This window comes from Phyllostomus hastatus, unplaced genomic scaffold (assembly GCF_019186645.2).
Source record: "Phyllostomus hastatus isolate PE091 unplaced genomic scaffold, TTU_PhHast_1.1 phas_scaffold_501, whole genome shotgun sequence".
NCBI lineage: Eukaryota > Metazoa > Chordata > Mammalia > Chiroptera > Phyllostomidae > Phyllostomus > Phyllostomus hastatus.
The window spans coordinates 51,178,582-51,196,496 of record NW_025334033.1 but is presented as its reverse complement, the minus strand read 5'-3'; the positions used below and the strand labels follow the sequence as shown (position 1 = coordinate 51,196,496).

General features: G+C 44.7%; 2 protein-coding genes across 13 annotated transcripts in view; one reads left to right on the top strand and one right to left on the bottom strand.

Annotated features, from left to right (window-relative positions):
• Nucleotides 1-238: 238 nt before the first annotated feature.
• Nucleotides 239-6,039, bottom strand: ZC2HC1C (zinc finger C2HC-type containing 1C). Of its 3 annotated transcripts, none has more exons than XM_045822351.1 (3): nucleotides 5,085-6,039; nucleotides 3,003-4,350; nucleotides 239-937 (listed from the first exon to the last, which is right to left on the bottom strand). In XM_045822351.1, the coding sequence occupies exons 2-3, from the start codon at nucleotides 4,329-4,331 to the stop codon at nucleotides 674-676; spliced, it is 1,593 nt and encodes a 530-aa protein (XP_045678307.1). In that variant the 5' UTR covers nucleotides 4,332-4,350; nucleotides 5,085-6,039; the 3' UTR covers nucleotides 239-673. The 3 variants fall into 3 exon arrangements, with proteins under 3 accessions (XP_045678307.1, XP_045678308.1, XP_045678309.1); XM_045822352.1 differs by having other exon boundaries at nucleotides 5,257-6,039; XM_045822353.1 differs by lacking the exon at nucleotides 5,085-6,039 and adding an exon at nucleotides 4,936-5,020.
• Nucleotides 5,010-17,915, top strand: part of LOC123808073 (acylphosphatase-1) — a 39,504-nt gene continuing 26,598 nt past the window's right edge. For 4 of the 10 annotated variants that reach the window (XR_006783759.1, XM_045822344.1, XM_045822343.1 and 1 more), the window contains exon 1: nucleotides 17,473-17,576. Coding sequence is in view for 5 of the 10 variants with exons in the window: in XM_045822349.1 (XP_045678305.1) it covers nucleotides 10,524-10,607; nucleotides 15,456-15,671 (300 nt within the window). In the remaining 5 variants the exon portion in view is untranslated. Of the gene's footprint in view, nucleotides 5,140-10,045; nucleotides 10,166-10,330; nucleotides 10,416-10,509; nucleotides 10,608-15,455; nucleotides 15,867-17,432; nucleotides 17,577-17,915 lie in introns of those variants that run through there. The other 6 variants (XM_045822346.1, XM_045822348.1, XM_045822349.1 and 3 more) reach the window with 6 other exon arrangements.

The window sequence follows — 17,915 nt, the reverse complement described above, 5'->3', positions numbered from 1 at the left end:
AAGAACTGCAGAGACAGTGTGCTTCCCCCCCACCCCTGCCCTTTGCAGTAGATCAAGGTGAGGTTCCCTTCATTACACAGTACACCGCAGGAAGGGGTTAGGATATATCGGCACTAACCTCTCATGCTCTTTTATGGGCTTTTAGCCAGGACCGTGCACCAGGGAGGTCAAGGATGGGCTTCCATTGGCCTTACAACAAAATCATACTATCTTGTACAAGAGATATCATCTGGGTGACCATGAACCTCTGAGACCGCTCATCCTAATGAGCCAACTTCCTGCAAGAGCAGGAAGAGTTAACGAACCACAGACAGAGATGCAGAGGCAGTGGCAAGAAGGCAGAACAAATGCAGGCACTGAGCACAAACCACAAGTGAGCCTGTAAGGTGGCTTTAATGTAGCCTGCTTGCTACTCGTGTGTCTTCGCCCATCAGTTCTTAGGGAACGAACATAAGACCCACCAGCCTGAGGTGGTAATTTAGTGGGGAGTGAGCTTTCCTTCTGCCTTCTGCTGCTTAGCAGTGGGTTTCTCCTCACTGATTTCAGCTCTGGGTAGATCTGGGAGATGTAAAAGTTTCGTTCTTCCTGCTTTGCATCAAATTATTCTCCCACTTACTGCTGAAGAGAAGCAGAGCTTCCTGGAGCTATCGAGGAGGTTTCCACTGTTGTCTGCTCAACTGTAATGCTTTCTTGGAGGTGGAGGACGGTTCTTAATGGTCTTACACTTGGGAATGTGCCGCTCAGCCACCTTGGGAGCAAAGTGGCGGCTACAGTGAGGACACTGAATATAGTCTGGGTTTTCTGCAGGCGGGATGGGAGGCAAGTCTGAGGCGTTTCCACCTTTGGCAATGACCTGCTGGACCTCTCGAGCCTGGCGGAGGGTACGGATGAAAGATTCATGCTTCTGTCTCCAGTTGCTCTTCCGAGGCGGTTCAGCCTGTAGGTAGAAGGAAGACCGATCATTCAACTTGGCGGTTGTCTCATCTCCTGAGTCTCCGCTAGAATGAGAGTAAGGAAATAAAAGGGGTGCTACTCCTCAAGGTCAAAGAGAACAGGAAAGGAGCGCCAGGGAAAACTGACTTGCCTGAGTGGAGGCACATAAACCCAGGGCCTGCGAAGGGGAGGAGTCTTGAGAGGCAAGCCCTTCCCCCAGCAGAGACCTGAAGAGCCTCTGTGCTCGGGAGCACCGGGCCCCAGGGCGGCTACCCAACCTTGCCCACCCCGCACCCTCACAGGACAACGGGGGTTTATTCTTTGGGAAAATCCAACCGGGCAGGTGTCAGACTCAGGAAATCCAGGCACAGGGAAGGAAAGGGTTCATCTTGGGGCTGAAACTAGGCATTAAGTGCAAGTATATATGATGAAGTGTGGACGTGTCAGCTTCCTTCCCCCGCTCGGCTCCCAGGTTACCAGGCACATGGGCACCTTCTCAGGAGGCTGAAAGGGTTTCAGGAGGCACCGAGCAGGCGACAGAAAAGCCATCAGACACTGGCTCTGGAGGACTCCAGTGAAAAGGCTATTTGAAAACCCTAATGCAACAGTCTTTAGTCAAAAAGCCCCACTTAAGCTTAAAGATAAATGGATTAGTCAAGTATAATGGATTAGTTAAGTCAAGTATTAACAGACATTTAAGTTCCAACAAGAGACAAAACAAAACAAGTACACACGCAAACACACAGGAAACAACAAAGTAGGCAGCAGAAGAAAACATTTTTTAAAATTTATTTTTAGAGAGGAAGGGAGGGAGAGAAACATGGATCGGTTGGCTCTTGCACACCCCCCACCCAACCCAGGACCTGGCCCACAACCCAGGCATGTGCCCTGACCGGGAATCGAACCAGCAACCTTTGGGTTCACGGGATGGTGTCCAAAGGTTGGACACGGAGCCATACCAGTTGGGGCACAACCTAGTTTTATGTGAACCAAAAATAAAGTCCTTTACCTTTAAGGTGTTTACACTGTAAATGGAGAGAAGAATTCCAAACTTAATCGTGTTTCATGTTTTTATTTAGAACGTATACCAAAATTGAGCCCTGGCTGGTGTAGCTCAGTGGATTGAGCGTGGGCCTGCAAACCAAAGGACCTTCAGTTCCATTCCCAGTTGCAGGCCAGGTCCCCAGTCGGGGGTGCTCAAGAGGCAACCACTCATTGATGTTTCTCTCTCTCTCTTTCTCCTTCCCTTCCCCTCTCTCTAAAAATAAAGAAATACAATCTTTATAAAACATTGCGTTAAAAAAAAGGAAGTATACCAAAATTGAGCCAATCTTGAAAACATAGATGTGGTTACAGGAGTGATAACAGAGTTTAATCTTGGGAGGTGGCAAAGTATATTGCAAATTGAAAGTAATTCTCTAGAAGTAGTGAAATACAAAATAGTTTAATTTTTAAAAATTTTTCTACAGTAAATGTTTATTATTTTTATAGCCAAAAGGACATATATTTTTAAGTCTAGATTTTGGAGTCATTCCAACCCAGATTTATATGCTGACTCTGCCATTTAAAGCTGTTAATATTCACCCTGGCTGGTGCAGCTCAGTGGATTGAGTGCTGGCCTGTGAACCAAAAGGTCGGAGGTTTGAGTCCCAGTCAGGGCACATGCCTGGGTTGCAGGCCAGGCCCCCGGTTGGAGGTGGGCAAGAGGCAACCAATCAATGTAATCTCTTGCACAATGATGCTTCTCTCCCTCTCTCCCTCCTTTCCCATCTCTCTAAAAAGTAAATAAATAAAATCTTTTTTTAAAAAAGCTGTTGATGTGCATCTCAAGCAAATTAGCCTCTGTGAGACTTGACTTTTGAAATAAGAGATAATGAAATCTCACACGGTTGTGGTAAGGGCCATATGAAAAGCTCCTATCACAATAATAATCAATAAATGTTTTCATTTTCTCTTTCGCTCTATGACACTTGCAATTTTTCTTTAAAAAAAAGTAAAAAACCTTATGAAGAATAACAGGCCCTTGCAATGATCCCCACTCAAAGTCAAATCTATAAGGCCCTCGTTACCTTGACTGAGGCTGGTCCCTTCCAGTTCAAGTACTGTTCTAGTTCTGTGCCCTTGGCCCGGGCCCTGGAGGAGTCAAACACTTTCCTCTTGGAACCCTGCATCCTGCTGCAGACACTGGAGTGCCTCTCTAGCCTGAGCAGGAGGAACTTGCGTCCACAGTGACTGCACTCGCCGAGCTCTGGCTCTTCGGTGGAACAGCTGGAACCCGCGGAGTCTGGTGCCCTAGGCAAGTTCGAGTTGCTGGTGCACCCTGGCAAAGCACTGCCTGGCGCCTGTGAAGGCTGAGAAAACTTCTCTTTCACCGGCTCCGAGACTTGGTCTTGGATTTTGCTATTGCTTGCCACTAGTCTTTCCCTTTTGAGGATCTGTATCCCATAATCAGAGAACAAGAGTGGACTGGAATTTTCGTGAGACCGTGCCCAAGTTTCAGCCTCTCCACTGTCTCTACCGAAGGCCTCCTTAGGCTCGTATTCCTGGGAGAAGACCGGTTTGTGCAGGGCGATGCTGTTCCCTTGAACTCTCCTCCTGAGGCGTGTCAGTCTTTGTACCTCTCCTTCTTCATTTTCCTCAGTCTGTTCCTTTCCTTTCTGGATCCTTCTGAGTTCCTCTTCCGTCTTCTTCAGTTTTTCCCTCAGGAGGGTCTCTTTTCTTCGGATTTCCTCCTCTAAACTCTCCCCTGCGGCTTCTAGTCTTTGGATCTGCATCCACTCAGTCCTCTTGGGGTTTGCCATGGCCCTCTCCACCTGCGTGGCAGCAACAGTACCGACTACAGATGAGTTTGCCCAGTTCCTCAGACCAGAGCTGCTGCTTGAAAACTCCCGTGGCTCGGGGGGTCTTGGAGAGACATTCGGGTCCCAGTCCATGCCACTCTCACCTGTACTTCGAGACTTCCGATGGAACACGGGTTTCAGTGGGTATGCCCGGTCCACCCCAACTCGCTTCCTTGTAAAGGGGATGAATTCCTGGTTATTTGCTTTGGGATACCGCGATTGAGGGCCTGATGAGTAAAAGAAACCCTGTGCTTGACTCTGGAGATTGCTTCTTGGATCTGGCTGCCCGGTTCCAGCACAGTGCGGACAGAAGTAGCTCTGGGTTTTGGTGCAGGTGTGCCATCGGGACTGAGTGTGCAGACTACCCAGCGCTGGCTCTTTGTTGCTCAAAAGCTTCTCCTGGGAATTGCTCCTCAGGTGCCCCATGGAGGACAGCAGGGAAGAGTCCGTTTTTTCACAGGGGCTTTGCTTAGTTGAGTGGAACTCTGGAGCTTCCGTTTTTTTATACGGCAGCATAACACCCACAGGCAGAGGTGGTGCCAAATGCAGACCAGCCATTCAGGGCCTGGACTGAAGCCTAGGGGGGATGTAAACCAGATATATGTGAGAAGTTTGTCTGAGATTCCCCCTGGGGGCTAAGGCAGACTGTTTCTACGTTTGTTCTACCTACATTTTCCTTTAAACTTTTTAGTTTAGGGACAGTGGTGCTGGGTCTGCTAGGTCTGCTGGGTCTGCTTTTAGTTTAGGGACAGTGGTGCTGGGTCTGCTAGGGCTTTCTTTCAATGGGCATTCGGTGAGTGCTTATTAGGTCACGTGAGGGCTTGTTAGGTCCTGAAGTTAGAAAACGGAGTGTGATACAGGTGTTCCTGCCTAAGCCCGTACCAGCCTCCTCTGTACACAGTGATGCTCCGCCCACACTCTGTAACAGGTGGAAGGAGTTACTGAAAAGAGCTATTGGATTGAAAGTCAGGTTTTAGTCTTGTGACACAGGACAAGCAACTTGCCCTTGCTGGCTCCAGTTTCTTCTCCCATAAACCGAGGGCTTCGCTCAGAGTTACATGACTGTAATTTAGGGATATTAGGACTACAAGATCATTTTACAGGTGAGAAAACTGTGGCCCAGACATAACACCTGGCACACAGAGCTCTCAGGGCTTCCCACCTGCTGGATCCGTGCTTGACTCCCAGGAGCAAAGAGGCCGCCCAGGGCCTGCAGCAGGTGCTGGCTGTCAAACCCTCACCCAAGGAGTAGGAGTCCCTTGCCGCAAGACTGCGGGACGTTTGTAACCTGACAAGCGAGGGCCACCTGACCTGACTGCGGAGCCTTTTGGATCCGGAACACGGAAGTCACATTCTGTCCTGGAAGGTCAGCCGGGCGCCCCCACTGGGGACTCCGCTTTGGAGACAAGCCTTCACTCTTTTGTCCACCGGGCCCTTGGGAGGTCGAGGTGCTGACCCCATGTCTCCCCGCCCTTCCGCATACCTGAGGCTCTTAGGGTCAACGGCTCAGGACTTAGTTTTCCGGACCAAACCCCCTTCACTCAACCGACGGCCACGCAGGCGCTCTCAGCTGGCCCCTGTTATTCCCGTTGCCTGGAGACGGGAGCGCATGCGCGCCCAGCCCCTCTTCTCGCCGCGAACGCCCCCAGCAGGGGGCCGAGGGCGGTGGGGGTTGGGGGCGCGGCGAGGGGCGCGGCGTGGCGGGGAATGTCGAATCACGCACAGTCGCAGTCCTAATCCGAATGGGAGCGGCTCGGCAGGGCCTGAGGTCGCCCTAAGGGTCACTTGACCCGGAATCCCGCCAACTTTGCAGCTCCGTCCAACTTTGCTCTTGGGGAAAGGAGGAGGGGACGGGAAAGCTTTCCTGGGCCTCCATCAAAGAACTTGTGTTTTTCTGAGAACGATGACCCGTGACCTGGGGCATGCCCTTCTCCGGCAGAGAAAGGAGGCCCTTAGCTGTGCCCTCCAGTCATTGTGCCGCAGGACGCCGAGGCCCGCCCACTTAGCGGGAGTGGGCCTGCTAATAGTCTTTCTTGGCAGCTTGGTAGGGGCCCCAGGTATGGCTATATATTATCTCTCCGTGCTTTTTCTCGCCAATGGTTTGGACTTCGCGGTCAGGTTTTAACAACTTGGCGAGGTTTTGCCAAGTGTCTTTCTGGGGTAGTTTTGTAGCCAATCTAATTATTTTGATTTAGTGTTTTATTCTCACGTGGTTACTCTGTCTGTCCGTCTCTTAGGGCCCAAGAATGACTCAACCAAATGTAATGCTAATAAAGCTATCAGATGGAAAATAATCAGTATAACCTGGTTTCGACACTAAATGATATTCTATGACTTGTTAACATCAGAAGAGGTTATTTCCCCCATGCTTCAGTTCATTTGTGTAAGCTGTTTGGAACAAGCAATTGGTTATTTTCCCTGTAACTACTTAAAAGATTCATGCACATGGAAAATAATATAGACAGCAGTAGTCGGTGTTAATACTTCAACATCTCATATTATGGCTTTTACATATTACAAAGAAATCCTTGGTGAGTCCTCCAGAACATTTTTTTTTAATTCCTTGCTTTCTTTCCTAGTTGACTCTCTCCTGCCGTCTCTAATATGGGAGTTCCAGACATTTCCACTCTTAAGGTTCCAATTACCTCGGCAACTGCCTGCCTGTCATCAACTCCCTTCCAGTCTGGCAGAATTTCCTAGGGTGCCTCCTTCCATCTTGACTTCTTTTCTTTTCATTTTTAAAAAATTAATTAATTGATGTATTTATTTAATCCTCACCCAAGGACATTTTTTTCATTGGTTGTTTGTTCAGAGAGAGAGGGAAGCACCGATGTGAGAGAAGCATCCATGGACTATCTCTTCTTGCACACCAGAAGGGTGGGTCGAACTTGCAACCTGGGTACCTGCCCTGACCCGGAATCTAACCTGCCACCTTTTGGTTTACAGTATGACACTCAACCAACTGTTCCACACCAACCAGGGCCCTTCCTTCTTGTTTTCGAGGAAGAAGAATCTTTCCCTTTCCACGAGTTCCAATCTTGAATTAGTCCCTTTCAGGAATGGACTCCACCTTGTTAACTCCGAGTTGTACCTATCAACATATTCCTTCTCTTTGGTTTTAAAATACAGGGGTGGCAAAGGTGAGTTTACAGTTGTGAGTACTCAAAACAGTTTATTCCTGTGTTATTTATTAATTGTTGTATTATTTATTTGTATTACAACTGTGATGGGGGACTCAAATGGTGGAAAATTTTTAGTTTCAGGTAATAGCTAATTAGGTTAGTAATCAATGCAAGTAAAAAGCTGTTGATTCAGGAACTGAAGGTATAACCCACCCTGACTCTAGGAGACCATAAGCAGCTCCACCTTTGTGCCTCAGGAGGACTGCAAGCAGTCAATAAAGTGTTTAAGCCATTGTGCTCCAGGGTGAGACTGAGCCCACTGCCCAGGGCACAGATGAAAGAATGCTGCAGCTTTTTATCTGATTAACTTTCCCCTGAATTCCAACCCCCTTACCTACACTTTTCTTCTCCTTATAAAAAGGGTCGGTTTAAAATGGAATTGAAGATGGTCTGTTAGGGTACAAACCCCTGTCTTCTCAGATCACCGACCACCTGAATAAAGTGCCAGTGAGGATTCAGTCCCTGCCTCTGCTTATTGGGTCTGGTAGGTGACAGCATCTACACCAGCTTTTCCAGTTTCAAACCTGCTTTTGCTCACTCCTGTATGCTTTATTTCCCCTATAAAACAAACCTTATTTCCCTTGACCTGCCACCTCTTATCTTAGGGTCCCGTTCATTACTCTTCTTCTAAAAGAAGAATTCTTGGTAGAAAACTTTACATTTGCTGCCCCCCCCCCCCCCCACACACACACACTTCCTCAACTCCTCCTCACTGTCCAGAACATTATAGCGGGCTTCTACTCTTTTCACTTTACTTAACTGCCAGGCTACTGGTGACCTTCCAATGACCAAAGACAAAAGCTGCTGCTTCTTCCACTTGCTTATTTGATATTATTTTCCACTCCCTGGAACTGTCTTCTCACTTGTTCCTCTGCCTTCTTGGTTTCTTCTGTCATGTCCTTGCCCTGTCTTCTTCCAGGCCTCTGTCATTTGTCTTTTCTTCACCTGCCCCCCACCCCACGCTTAAGTGTCCTCCTGAGCCCTCTTATTTCTCATGTGTGTGCAGGTCCAGACATTCTCTTCCTTAATGTCTCAACAAAATGCAGAAATCTCAGGTGTCACCTATGTTTAAATCATATCCAGCTTATCTCTCTCTCAATTACAGACACAAATTTCCAACTTACCATTTAGTTCCCCAGGAATCTCAAACTCAATATGGCAGGAAACACACTTGTCCCCATCCTCCCAATCCACTTCTCCAGTATTCCCTCTCATGCTGAAAGCATCAACTGCCTTCTAGCCACCTTGTCACCCCTTCCTTTAACTGGCCAGCAGGCTCTGTTGAATTTACTCTGCAAAGTCTCATGTATGACTCTTCCTGTACAGTTCCAGCTGAGTTCTTCCTCACTTCTCATTGGAACGGCATGCATCCCTGTCCTAACTGCTATTCTTGTCTTCAGAATCTGCTGCCCAAGCCCATCCTTCATGCTGCTGCCAGAGTAGTTATCCTAAATATTCCTGATCCTATCATTTTCCTACCCAGTGGCTGCTATTTCACTTATAGAATAAAGTTGAGATGTGTAATTTTAATCTGGTATTTCAACCTCTAGCCTCCCTTTGAAGCCCTTCCTCTCCAGAGTCTACTCCAGTGGATTTCAACCCTAGCTGTGGATTTCAGAATTATCTGAAAAGCAATTTTGGGGGATGAGTCCTCGGTATCAGCCTTTTTAAAAGCTCCCCCAATGCGCAGCCAGGATTGAGAACCCCTGGTCTAGCCACATCTGACTACTTGCACTTTCTTACCTCAGTGGTACTGCCTTACCCCAAGCACCACAGACTGGGAGGTGGTAGAGCATAGCCTTTATGGGAATGGGCTCTGTACTTAGACAGTTTGCAACTAAATCCCAGCTCCATCACTTGCTGGTTGTGGTTGGATAATAGGCTGTTTCCTCCAAGAATGTTTTCCCAATCTTCCCACTCAGAATGGATCTCTTTGCTCCTTTGTGCTCTTGTGTTATCTTCTGTTCTGGTTATAACACAGGGCTGGCTCATGGTTAACTCTCAGTGGATGTTCATGGAATTGGGCTAGTATGTTGTGCATTGTATTGTCATTATTTGCATGCATATTTCTTGCACTACATTTTAAAAGTCTTTGAGGACAAAGATTATATATCATTCATTTTTATATATCCTATAATGTCCCACACATAGTAAACAGTCAATCAGTTTTTAATTCTATAGAGAAACTAGTTTTTAAGTGAATTTTAGAGAAAGAACATCAGCCACATACTCTGTTTAGCATTATTTCCAACTACTGCCAAGCATAGCATGCAATCCAGCTTCCCCCCACCCCCCAACTCCACCCCATGCTAGCACTAAGATGATATGACTCTCCAGGATCCAGGGCCTCACTTTGTAGCGGGGAACTAATGAAATGACTAATCAACATGGCTTCCATTGCAAAGCCATCTCCCCTTGCCAAGTCTGCCGCCGTCTCGTATTCACATAGGCGTCTTGTATTTGAAGGGGTGAAATGTGTACAAGCAGTCCAAAGGCAGACTCTGGTGGGCAGCTTCTAGTAGCACAGAAGGAGAAGCAATCACCACTAGGACCTCTAATACGTGTATCTCCTCTGCCCCCCAGTTCCAGACTTAGGCATGACTTAAAATTTGAGAACTGAAAGAAAAAGGGAAGAAAGGCTGCATGTGTCCTATTGCAGTTCTTTATGACGCTTAATGTTTATTGTCTGCCTCCCATCTCCAGAATTTAAGCTCCCCCAGGAATCCTTTTTGTTCACTAATATATTGATATGTCAACTACCTAGAACTGTGCCTGACACAGAGAAGACTCTCAGTAAATATTTACTGAATGATTGAAATAATCTCAAGTGTTTCTTCGTCACGCCCTTCTTCCCACGAGAAAATGAGAAAAGAGATGCGCTTAGTGATAGAGAAGGGGTAAGGACTGGGGCTGTCCAGTCCGAGCTGACACCCTGGACAGATCCCCAACGGTAGGCTCTCGAGCAATCCCACACGTTGGGTCCCGAAATCCCACCCTGTGGGCGGGCTCTGGGCCGAGCACACAGTTTCTGATTGGTTGGAGGGTGTGATAGGCATGCAAGGCCGCGAAGGAGGAGCTGCGCTCTGAGCTTCCGGATGCGGCGGTTAGCGCCTCGGGAACCGCGCCGCCGTGGTTGCCCGATTTCCCGACCAGGAGGTTGAACCCGGGACCAGGCCCGGGGCGTGCCCATTAGTTCGATTAGCCTTAAATGTTAGTAAAAGGGGATTCTGGGGAGCTTGTGGAAGCGAGGCCCGTGGGAAGAAGGAAGGGATGGAGAGGGAGCGGGGACCGGTGTGGAAAGGTCAATGAAGAAAAAGATAAATGCCCCCACAGAGGCCTCTATGGGCCATTTTGACCCGAAGTTCCCTTGCCCAGGTGCCTTTCCGTTACTTCGCACACCTGCGCCGACGCGTAACCGCTTACCTGCGCTGAAGTTCCGGGACCTTCAGGTCAGGGACAGGTGGGAAGTGTGGGTGTGGCCCTTTCTGCCTCAGGATGGGGGTCCTGGAATTAATGAGTCCCGTTTATTTTTCTGTTTTCCCGGTTTCTGACAGATTTGAGCAGGAACATGGCAGAAGGGGACACCCTGATATCAGTGGATTATGAAATTTTCGGGAAGGTGCAAGGGGTATTTTTCCGCAAGTACACCCAGGTATGTATGTGGCCTACAGGCTTTTGGGACGTGCCGAGGTTACTTACGTGCGTGGAAACGAGGGACATGTCCCGACCAGGTGCATTAGGAGGAGAAGCTGGCTGTTTAGTAGCTGCATGGCAAAGGCGGTTTGCAGAGCAGTGGGTATGAAAGTGCTTTGCAACGGGTAAAATACCATGTAAATGGAAGGCTCATCTGCTTTTTAAATTTTTTTTTTCTCCTGACAGTGGTACTTGAGTACCTAGACACATATTCATGAGCTTCTCTCCTTCAAAGGGCAGTAGAGGTCTTTCCCAGTTCCCCCAGTTGTGGCATCATGAAACCAATCACAATTCTTGTAGGAAAGCTAAAGTTGACCAGGGAGATGGCACTGAGATGAACTCATGACATTTATGTAATTTATGTAACAGCTTCTTCTGTGGCTGCTGCCTTTTCTTCAGACCTCTTTCACGTTCCCCATCCCCCACTTCATTCATTTCTACTCATTTTGGCATTGAACGAACAATTGTCTTTTCCAGCCAAAGCTTTTTTAATGAAAATACGTAATCCATTCCAGGATAAGTAATAGTAACACTGAACACGGAATCTGGTACGGAGTAACTGAGAGGATGAACACACAACTGACAGCGGCTACCTTTGCCTCAATGTCATTAATCTCCCCTTAGCATGCACACAGAAATGCAATCTCCATTTCCCTTCTGTCTTTGGGGGCGGGCTGTGTCTGGCTGTTGCCTGCCCAATGTGTCTCCAGCCCCGAAGATAATGAGTTAAGACCGCAGAACTTTCCAAGGGTCACATTCCTGGGACTGTAGTACTTAAAATTCAACCTGAATCTTTGAAATATGAATGTTAAATGTCACTGCCTCTTTTTCCAATTACTTGCAAATCATTTCCCCTGTTTTACACTCATATATAATAGTTTAAAAAAAAAGAATTGTTGAAAATCATAGCAAAAGAGCTATGTTCCAGTTCATTTTGCTACCATTTATGCAGGGTAAGTTTCTGTGATACAGTAAATGGAGGTGTTGACTTCAAAGATTAATTAAAGTTGTGGAGGTCAAAGGACTGCCATTCCCCACCCCCCACCCCCAGAGACAATAAAAGAATGCAGAAAAACAAATACTGATTTGGAAAACTTCAAGGAAAATGCCATCTCCCCCCCGCCCTTAATTAGACTTGTTGCTTATTCTTTACCACCTATAATCACTTAAATGTGTTCTAACACTTTTGTTTTGCTACAGTCTGCATGTTGATATCACCTAGCCTCTTTATTAAATTCCATCACTCCTAGAATGAGTGATGAGGATACTTGAAGGAACTTTAAGTTGGAGTATAACTCGAATCCCATGAAATTCACCTTTTTAAAGTAATTCAGTGGGTTTTAGTATATCCCCAAAGTTGTACATTAATTCCTGAAGATGTCATCAGCCCCATAAGAAACCACATACCCATCAGCACTCACCCCTTATCCCTCCAGCCCCTGGCAGTCACTAACCTCATTTCTGCCTCTATTGATCTGTCTCTTCTGGACATTTAATGTCAGTGGAATCCTAAGAATATGTGGTCTTTTGCGTTTGGTTTCTTTTACTTAGCATAATTATTTCAAGGTTCATTCATATTATAGCATATCAGTCCTTAATTCCTTTTTATGGCTGAATAATATTCCATGTATGGATATACTACATTTTATGTATTCCTTCATTCATTGATGGGCATTTAGGTTGTTTTAAATTTTTTGGCTTTTATGAATAATGATGCTGTGAACATTTATGTACTTGTTTTTATGCAAATATTATCTTTAGTTCCCTTGGGTATATATACCAAGGAGTACTTGCTGGGTCACATAATAGTTCTATGAATAACTTTTTGAAGAATGGCAAAATTATTTTCCAAAGCAGCTGCATTATTTTACCTTCCCACTAATGATGTATAAGAACTTCAGTTCTCCAGATCCTTGATGACAGTTGTTACCTATCTCTTTTATTAGAGCCATCCTAGTGTGTGTGAAATGAAATGGTATCTCATTGTGGTGTTTTGTTTTGTCTTGTTCTGAGGTGTCAATAAACGTAAAAGGACTGAAGTCACACAAAGCACGTTCACTGACCACAGTAGAACTAAACTCAATAACAGAAAAATAACTGGAAAATCTCCAAATACATGTAAACTATATAATATGCTGTAAAAAATTGTGGTAAAATATACATAATGAATAATTTACCTTTTAACTATTTTTAGTACACAGTTTAGTGACTTAGTGACCTTAAGTACATTCACATTGTTGTGCTACCATCACCACCATCCCTCCAGAGAACTCTTCCTCTTGCAAGGCTGAAACGCTGAACCCATCCAGCAAGAACTCCTGATTCCCTCCGGCCCCTGATAGTCACTGTTCTACTTTCTGTCTGTGAATTTGACTACTCTGGGTACCTCACATAAGTGGACTCATACAGTATTTGTCCTTTTGTGACCGCCTTATTTTACTAGCCTGATGTCCTCAAGGACCATCCATGTTGTGACATGTGTCTGGATTTCCTTTTGAAGGCTGAATAGTATTCCAGAGTATGTATATACTCTCATTGTGGTTTTGTTGCCTTACTGTAATGACTAATGATGTTGAACATCTTTTCATATGCTTATTGGCACATGAAAAAAAGATACTGTGTATCTTCTTTGAAGAATTGTCTATTCAAATCCTTTGCCCATTTTTAGTCAAATTATTTCTTATTGTTGAATCGTAAAACTTTTTAAAAAGAGTATATTTATTAATTTTTAGAGGGAGGGAAAGGGAGGGAGAAAGAGGGAGGGAAACATCAATGGGTTGCCTCTCGCACACAGCCCGACTGGGGACTGAACCTACAACCCAGGCTTGTGCCCTGTTCAGGAATCAAACCCACAACCTTTTGGTTTACGGGACAATGCTCCAACCAACTGAGCCACATCTGCCAGGCCAAGTTTGTTGATCTTTTTAAAGAACCAACTTTTGGTTTCATTGACATTCTGGGTTTTTTCGAGTCTCTAGTTAATTTTATTAACTCCTACTCTAATTGTATTATTTCCTTCTTTCTGCTTTTTGGGGCTTGGTTTGCTCTCATTTTTCTAGTTTTCTAAGGTAGAAGTCTAGGTTACTGATTTGAGGGGCTTTGTTTTTAGATTGAGAATAGAGTTGGTGAGTATATTCCTTAAAATGTTTCCAAAATAAGGTTATGAGGGTGAATTAGCTTTTTGGAATTTTCTTAAGAAAAAAAAATGCTGTTTCCTTGTTTAGACAGATATTCAAAACTGAAAACAAGTCAGCAACATTATGCCATTGTTTAAAACGTAGGAACAGAATTGAGCACACAAATAAAACCTGTAGGAAATTCCCATTCTCAACACCAACGTTGGCAGTGTTTTCACTTTCAGGAGTTCAGATAAATCACATTGCAATTTAAAGACTTATTTGACTGTTACAACCTCGAGCTCAAAATTCAATACAATCAATTTTATAGCTGGTTACCATATAAGGTAACTCTGAGAATTAGGGCTAGCCACCTTCCCTAGGTTAATGTGAAGCAAAAGAGTGTAGTTGTTGTACAGAGTCAGTTGGATGTGGAGTTTTCCTCAAAATCCATTCTCTGCATTTTTTTATGTTGACATCTTCTGCATTTAATGCACACTGTAGGTGCCTCCTATTTTTCTTCATTCCTTAGTTTCTTCTGTGTGCCATAAATTGTTATTTGACTGCAGTCTCTTTTGTCCATTATGCATTGTGTCTTTGCTTTGAACATATGATTTGATGGATACTTCAGTTCCTCATCAAACATGGTTTTGCCATGCATAACATTTTCTTTGGCCAACTCCAGCAGTTTCCCACAATTACTAGGTCACTACTCTGGCATTTGGGCATGCGATCATGTAAACTCCATTTTCTTTTGGAATCCAATCCCTTCTATTTAGATAGATTACTTTAACAATAACTTTTATAATATCCTTACTTGGAAACTTTACAAAAATGAAATTACCTCTTAAAACATTGGTACCTTTCCAAATGTTTGGTGATCCCACAGTTTAATGGCTTAAAGGAAAAAACACTGGAAAGGCTAAGAAAAGAGCAGCTACAATGATTAGGTGGTGTTCATACACTTACTCAACTTTAAAGACATGATTATTTAGACTGAAGAAAAGACAGTAAAGTGCAAACCTAATAGTTATGTGATCTCATGAAACTTTGGTTTTTCAGAGGCTGATCACCAGTTGCTTTTTCCTTCTCTAGGAGAATGATGGAAAGTGGGCTTTGGATGCACCATAAAGACAGTGGGCTAGACAGTTTCTCTACAGGGAGAACAATGGAATGAGTTGCCCAGGAAATTGTGAAATACTTTCTAGTGATCTTTAAAGATATAATGGACCCTTATTCATCTGGATTTGTTTAGGTGTGGCCCTGGGTAAAGACAGAGAAGGATCAGATAACTTCATGCTTTCTCTATTTAATATACCCAATAGATTCTTGATTAGGAGAAGGGAAAATGTACAAGATATAGCCCAGTATTCTAACAACATTTAGCCTTAGGGAATCATTTTGAAAGCATCTGATTTGGTCTTCAGTCATTAGTACTACATAGAGAAAAAATTCTGGTGCCTGGGTTTTACAGGGTAGAAGGAGGAAATGAAGTACAGTGGCCAACACTTTATATTAAACTCAGCAATGAGATTCTTCTTGCTGTTCTGTTTTGACTGTTCTGGACAATATCAGATTTGTTTCAGTGGTTTGATTCTAAGCCAAGATTCTGGCAACATATTGTAGTCTTGTTTTGTTTTGTTTAATCTCACTGGATTTCTCTCTCTCTCTTTTTTTCTCTTTTTCCTTAGGCTGAGGGTAAAAAGCTGGGATTGGTAGGATGGGTCCAGAACACTGACCAGGGTACAGTGCAAGGACAGTTGCAAGGTCCCATCTCCCAAGTGCGTCATATGCAGGAATGGCTTAAAACAAGAGGAAGTCCCAAATCACACATCGACCGAGCAAACTTCAACAATGAGAAAGTCATCTTAAAGTTGGATTACTCAGATTTCCAAATCATAAAATAATGGCCTGAATTTAAATTTTCCAGGAGAAACTCAGTCGTTTTGTTTTTTATTGTTAATAGAGATAGAATTATTCTGAGTTCAATTTTAGAATTCTTCAGTAAGTTATTTTAGTATCAGACACTTCAGTATTACTGTATATGATATGTATGATGGAAGGGAGGATTACAACTGTACACAATTCTAATAAAAACATATCAGATCCATCTGTGTAGCCTGAACTTCATTGGGACAATATAAGAGGTACTTACTCACTGAGCATCTGTGGGAAGGTAATTTTGAGTAAAGAAGTCTGGCCCTGACCAGTGTGGCTCCGTTGGTTGGGCATCGCCCTGCAGAGAGAAAGGTCTCTCTGGTTTGATTCCTGTGTGTATAAGAGGCAACCGATCGATGCTTCTCTTTCACATTGATGTTTCTCTCCCTCTTTCTTTCCCTTCCCCACTCTCTCTCTTAAAAAAAAAAAAAGAAGAAGAAATTAAAAATAAAGAGGTCTGAAAGAAAAAGTTAGTTACTTTGTGAAACATTTCTTTAAATGGTCATGAAGTTTTCTTCAGGAAATTGCACACCTAAAAAGAACAAATGCCACAAGTTCAATTTGTTAGCTGCTCAAATGATATTTTGGATTAATTACTCTTAGTTTTCTTGAGTTTCTGCTGTCATTCATCTTCCCTGGGAAAGGACTTCACAAAAAGTAATATTATGGGCTAAATTATGGACCTCCATTCATACATTCAAGTCTTAGCCCCCAGTACCTCAGAATGTGACTGTATTTGGAGACAGCACCTTTAAAGAGCTGATCAAGGTTAAATGAAGCCATTAGTGTGGGCCCTAGTCTAGTGTGCCCCAGTGTCCTCACAAGGAGAGGAGATTTGGAATCTGACCTGCATGCACAGTGGAGAGAACACTGAAGACGGAGACGACAGCCATCTGCAAGACGAGGAGGGAGTCTGCAGAGGAGATCAACCATGTCTTATACCTCGATCTCAGACTTCTAGCCTCTGGAACTCTGACAAAATATATATAATATATATCTGTAGTTTAAGCCACTCAGTGGTGGTTTATTGTGGCAAACTAATATAAGCAACAATCAGGATTTTGCCTCATTATCCCCAGAAATCTCTTGATTGGTTTGGTCAGCCATTAAGCAGGTATATATCAAATGCTTACTGGGTTTGACAAATTTGTCACAAATTCCAATTTTTAAAAATGTTTCAATGAAAATGAGAGCTAACACTGGTTAATGATCCCCAAATCGCCTATTTTCACAGTGTTCTTAGGTCTCCACTCTCATTCTGCTAGCAAAGAAGTTGTGGTGGTATTGGGAAGACACCCAAAAAAGCAGTGGAGGGCGTCTTGGCGTCCTCATCCATAAATTGAGACTGTGAAAGTAGACAGTTTCTCAGTCTTCCCAACTCTTAAACGATATGTAATTTAATACTATAGAAGGTTCTGGATTTATTCATTCATTGAGTGCCTAACATAAGCCAGGCACTGTTCTTGGCCATGGGGATACAGCAGTAAACAAAACAGTCAAAACCCATGTCTTCCTATTGCTTACACACTGTAGTGAGAGAAGACAATAAACAAATATAATATATTGAATTAAATGGTATATGCAAAGGAGAAACAAAAAGAGGAAACAAAAAAACAAAAGTAAAAGTTGCTAGAAAGTTTTTCACACCATGCTAAAAGGGGATAAGGATTGGGAATTTGAGGCACCAGCGTGAAAAGACCTTGGGACCCAACGAATGCGCGTGCGCCTTGAGGTGTCACGGACGACTGGGATTTCTCGGCGAATCGCAGAAGCGCATGCTCTGAGCTCGCGCGTGCACGACCCTCGCGAGCCAAGGAGCGCGCAGCCGGCGTCCGTGGCGGTTGGTATTTGGAGTTGGTAAAGCGGGATTTGAGGTGACTTGGAGGAAAGCACGGGACGGAAGGAGGATTCCGGGAGCTCTTCTAACTCTCGCAGCGCCGTGGCGACTGCTGCGAGTCAGCTTTCTGCACCACGGAGGCCTCGCGGCCTTCCTGACAGCGGGTGCCGAGTCAGGGTGGGCGGGGTTTAAGGTTGCGAGTCGGGGGAGGGGCAGGGGTGGAGTCTGAGCGCGGCGTGGGGGTGAGGGAGGGGGGTTCTGCGGCGGGGGCCGCACGGCCCCATCCCCCAAAGCCTTATTACGTATTCTTTGAAATCGACAGGTCTGCGATTATAGCTCTCTGATTTTCCTGGGATTGAAAAAACTAGCCATACCA